General features: G+C 41.5%; 1 protein-coding gene across 1 annotated transcript in view; it reads right to left on the bottom strand.

Moving 5' to 3' along the window:
• The window catches only part of LOC103614926 (ras GTPase-activating-like protein IQGAP2), a 17,366-nt gene extending 12,655 nt beyond the window's left edge, over positions 1–4,711 (bottom strand). The window contains exons 1-4 of the mRNA XM_008632927.2: positions 4,699–4,711; positions 4,320–4,326; positions 2,148–2,309; positions 797–939 (exon numbers count right to left, since the gene is read on the bottom strand). Coding sequence (XP_008631149.2) covers positions 797–939; positions 2,148–2,292 — 288 coding nt within the window. The 5' untranslated portion in view covers positions 2,293–2,309; positions 4,320–4,326; positions 4,699–4,711. The remainder of the gene's footprint in view (positions 1–796; positions 940–2,147; positions 2,310–4,319; positions 4,327–4,698) is intronic.
• Positions 4,712–4,937: the final 226 nt, after the last annotated feature.

The following is a 4,937-nucleotide window of genomic DNA, read 5'->3' as shown; positions in this document are numbered from 1 at the left end:
AACCATATAGGAAGGGTAACTGAGCTACTTTCAAGCTTCAGTTATTCAAGTGGATATGCTGTTTTAAGAGTATTCCTTTATACATTAGCAGGGTTCTGCTTTCCTAACACCTACAGGTGTCTTGTACAACTCAGACATCTAGAAATACTAACTGAATCAGTGAGTTCTCTGCTGAGAAGCACACTCAAGTACTGCTGCCTTAAGAATTTCAAAGCGACTTACACTGACTTTTGTGTAGAGGAGTAAGCCTGTAACTTCGATGAGCTGCCTCAGAATAATAGAAGAACAAATTACTCAGAGGCTTGTGTGATCTACTTTGTTCTATTTCACACTAGTGCAAAACCTCTACAGTAAGGGAGCTCAAATAGCACATCCATCCTCTTGAAGCTGGAGATACAAGAATGCTGTCAGAGGATTAGATTTAAACAGAAAATGGTGGTTCCATCTGCTCTTAAATATGTAATAAAATTATTTGTTATACATCAGTGTAAAGTCCTATAAAATATAAAAGGATATGAAAGAAATCAGACTTTCCTCCAATGGTGTCTGTTGATAGTCATTAAAAGAAATGCTGTAACTTCCAGTAAGGAAATCCCTAAATCATTGCCAGACACTAGACAGGAGGCTATGCTATCACTGTCTGCTTAGACTTAAGTTGCTGCCCATGTCAGAAGCAGGTAACTGATAAAGTGCCCTTCAGTGTCACCCACCACAGCCTCTTGATATTGCCATGTCTCATGTGCTCTCAAATGTTTATGTTGCTTTTGCAATAAAAGCAAATGTTTTAGCCACCTACCTGGATTTCTTCACCAGTTAACCATGACATTTTTGGTAGAACTCCTTCGGGCGCAACACAGGTACCTTCCTCAGTTTCCACATTGTAATAGTAATCGTACATGGCTTTCATTACAATTTTAATCCATGGACTTTCGCTAGACCCTAAAAGTAGTTCATACCATTAGTACACATTTTTGTCCTGTTTCACTGATACATTACAGCTCTCTCTATTCATTTCCCCTCCCTGTACTTGCTGTGAAGCCATTTGACATGCAAAATCTCTGCATCTTGGGCCTTTTTGTAGTAAGGATTTTCAAAATACCCTGCTGGGTGGATGAGGGTCATTCCTCTAGAACAAAATGGCTATAAGGTTAGTGAAACAGCTACGAGGTTGGTACAGATCCACTGCTAGCCTCTGCAAACCCTAATGTGCCAAGTTAGTGCTCCTGAAACAGTGCATGCTCTGTCTTACATCATCACTCATAAGTGAAACAGACTGTGTTTATAAAAAATATTTTTCTTGTCTTCTCCCCAAATGCTGGACTTACTAACTCGTACCTCACACAGGACATTTCCTATATCCACATCATTTTCTTGTTTATTGCTTTGGTAAACCAGTCTGCATCCTGACAGGCAGGGAAAACCTCATTTCCTCATGGACAAAAGGCCCCAAGATAAAGCTAGCAAGGCCCTCAAAATGCTCATGTTGCAAAGTGAAAGATGCCTATCTACTGTAAGAACAGGTACTACCTTGACAGTAATATTTTTTTAACCGTTAGCTGTCCCTTAACCATTAACCTTGACTGCTGTTAGCTGTGACCAGCTTTTGCAGCTCTAACATGACAAAACACCCCATCATCTTGCTAAGAGCAGATTCTAGCCCCAGCTTTTGCTGGTAACTATTGCTCTGGCAATGCACAGGGACCATAACTGGGCTGTGAACACTGTCAGATACTGGCTTGATCTTTGACAGTAATCTGTAAGACTGATGTGTGCATCTCTGAATCTGCTAATATGAAAAAAATTATCAGAGTAATACGGTTTTCTGAGAGAATGGACCAGTCTATTGACAGTCACAGAGAAGCTGCCCTAAATTCACCCAGAGGCACGTCTGACATTCTAGAAAGTCTCAGCTAGACTCTGGAAATCACTAGACTTGTTTCTCAGCATGTACTGTGATCTGCATTATGTGCACAACAGCTCAATGTCATATAAAAAGCACCTGGAAAAATATAACATTTCTCAAAAGATTTTAAACCAGCAGCTATCTTCCTCAATTTACAGTGATTTTAGGTAAGCTTCTTGTTCTAGCTTTCTGGTTGCCTCAGTGATATGGACATGTGGAACTGTCCTGTTCAGGCAGGTTTTACCTTCTGTAGTTTTCATGTTTTTGGCTTCTGAGAGGTTCCTGAAGTAGGCTTCAGCACATTCAGGAATGACTCGTAATCCAAACTTTGACTGCAGTATCATCAGGATTGGCTGTGAATCATCCTTCTCCAAGCTCTTGTTAAGCATTGATATTCCAACAGCCACTAGGGTAAAATAATAACATAGAAAATTAAGTGTCTCATACTCTAGGTATCCATAACTCTAGCCTCCAGAAACTTTGAAAATGTACTTCTAACACTAGCAAACACAGACAGCATGTCATACGCAGCCATTCAGTGCTTTGCCCATTTTCAGCTTCCTTCATGCTTGTAAGGACAAGTATTTTGGAGAACAGCAAGCATGTTAGGTAGAAAGTGTGTGCTCCACCCAGGCTGGGATGCAGCCACAGCACAACCGAGAGCAGTCTGAGGGCATAGCTGCTCCCCGTCAAGTGACACACCAGGTCAGGGCAGGCACTGAGGATGGCAAGTACCCCCACACTCAGCCTGCCCTAACAGGCCATCATCTGCTGATCACTTGGGAGCCTTCTAGAGGTACATGAAGTAATTTGGTTACAAGCTGTGAACATTAGCATTCACTTTTACTGTACAAAATGGGAATGAAAACTGATTGCCCTGAGTAAATTCTTGCAGCAACCTAGTCAGCATCCTGAAGCAACCCTTGAACTCACCCTCCTCAGGAACTTGTTTAAAGCAAATTCATGCCCTTGAATTTGCCAGAGAGGCAGCTTTTGTTTCCAGGGCACATAAAAGCATCCTGAGGGGTGATGCTGTGAAGCATGCGCAAACTTTGATGTTATCTGGTGTTACCCATACTCTAATTCAGGACTTCCTCACACAGATCCCACCATCACCAAAGGAACAGATTCCACCACACCTGGCAGCACATAAGTGGAAGCACACGCCACTTCAACAGTACCTTACTCACTACATGTTTAGGCTGCTTTAGAAATGGCTGCTCTGGTCTTTAAAGGAGTTCCTTTACATCTAAATTCAAGACGCATAGAGGAACAAGTGAATAGAGTTAGAACATCCACATTATACCCTGGCTTGAGGGAATCTGGCTACTTTTGCACCCCAGAGCTGCACTTCATGCTGCAGCACCAAACACTTTCCCCAATCTTGTGTCTATCCACATCAGTATAAAGGAGGTCCCTGCACACACAGAGCTGACCCAAAATGCATCCAATATCAGAAGCCCATGTACAGAAGTGACTCCATGAGACTGAGCAAGCAGAAAGGGATTTCATTACTAGAAACAGTTTTTCTTTGTTGTTAGTTCAACTAAAGTGGAATGGGTAGCTTTGGCTAGGCAGTTACAGATCAACCAAAAATACATTGTCAGCCAACTGAGTAACAAAGCAGATGCACAATACCACACCACCACCATCTGGATTTCTATCAGACAGCATCCTGCTAGTTTTCTGTGCTTTGAAACAGACCTCTCCCCAGCACATGTGTACTGGAGATGTCTTTCCACCATTGCTGTGGCACTGTGATATCCAGGCACCTGGCCTCAGCAGCAAGGAAGCACGAAAAAGTGGGAAGCCACACATTACAGCTGGCTGCTGCTGGCCCCAGACTCTTACACAGTCCCAATGTGCCTCATCAACTCTGTTCAGCAGTATTTGAATGCTTTCCTTCCTCCATTTCATCATATAGTTAAGGGTGCTGGAAGATGTTTTTACAAAGACAAAACAAAATTTAAGCTAAGATTTGTTTATGTAGGTCCACTGTCATCTGGCTTTTCCTCATCTTTAGATTAATTATGCCTGTATTTTTGAAGGAAAATATAAGAAAAATGTTTATCAGGGAAAAAACTCAACTCAGCAGAAATTATTCCTTTCATTTTAAGTGCTAGCAGTTAATACTGTGGCTGTTGCTCTAGAGAAAGGCATATGGACCCTGGAAAATCATAAGATAACTGGGGATTAGCCATCCCCGACTGCCAGAAAATTGTCAGCTCCAGTCTGCTTCTCTAGCAGTTGGGATGCCAGTACCAGATCAACACTGTGAAGGGCTCTTTTCCACACCCATCCTCCCTTTAAACAGCTGTGATATACAAAGCTGCAGTTGTCTGGTGTGATAAGCCTGAACTCTCAACAAGGCTAAAGATCAGCTTTTTCCTATAACTCGGACTCTCTCAGGACAGACAGACTTCCTGCTTTGACAGACTCTCCCTGTGCAAGACCAAAGTCAGTGTTCAAATCTGTTCCTGAAGGCTATACAGCTGATACTCGGCCAATCTTTTTTTGTTCTCCACTTAGATAAGAAGTACAATGGTTGAACTCATTCAAGTGAAGCAAGGTGATAAAAAACACACAGCAAGCACCACAATGTGTTAGGAAGTGCACTGAACACTTCTTCCTCAATAAAGGTACAAGATATAGAGTCCTTTACTGACAGGGAAAACTATAAAAGCCTTTCAAAATTTTAATACTGCACCATTTAGTATTTATATAAGGCATAAAAGTTAGTTTGGAAGTGATCAAGACTGTTTCAGTACTGCTGCTAGTATCTTCTCTTATTTTACTGCTTATTTTATTGCCATTACTGCAGCAATCTCAAAGCCACTTTTTTAACTGAAAAATACATCTTTGACTACCTTGCAAAAGTTTTGGAGTTGTTTGCCTTTCAAAAATAGTGCCTCTGTGATAGATGAAATAGAAGTTCCTTTCCAAGTTGCGATCAAGCTGAACTTTAAGTTTAGACTACGCGAACACAACATGCAAACTTCCTGAGACAGGATGTGTTGGTTATAGGAAGTATCAG

This window comes from Corvus brachyrhynchos, unplaced genomic scaffold (genome assembly GCF_000691975.1).
Source record: "Corvus brachyrhynchos isolate BGI_N302 unplaced genomic scaffold, ASM69197v1 scaffold1175, whole genome shotgun sequence".
NCBI classification, from domain to species: domain Eukaryota; kingdom Metazoa; phylum Chordata; class Aves; order Passeriformes; family Corvidae; genus Corvus; species Corvus brachyrhynchos.
The sequence above is the reverse complement of the archived record's forward strand: the minus strand, read 5'-3'. Positions and strand labels throughout refer to the sequence as shown.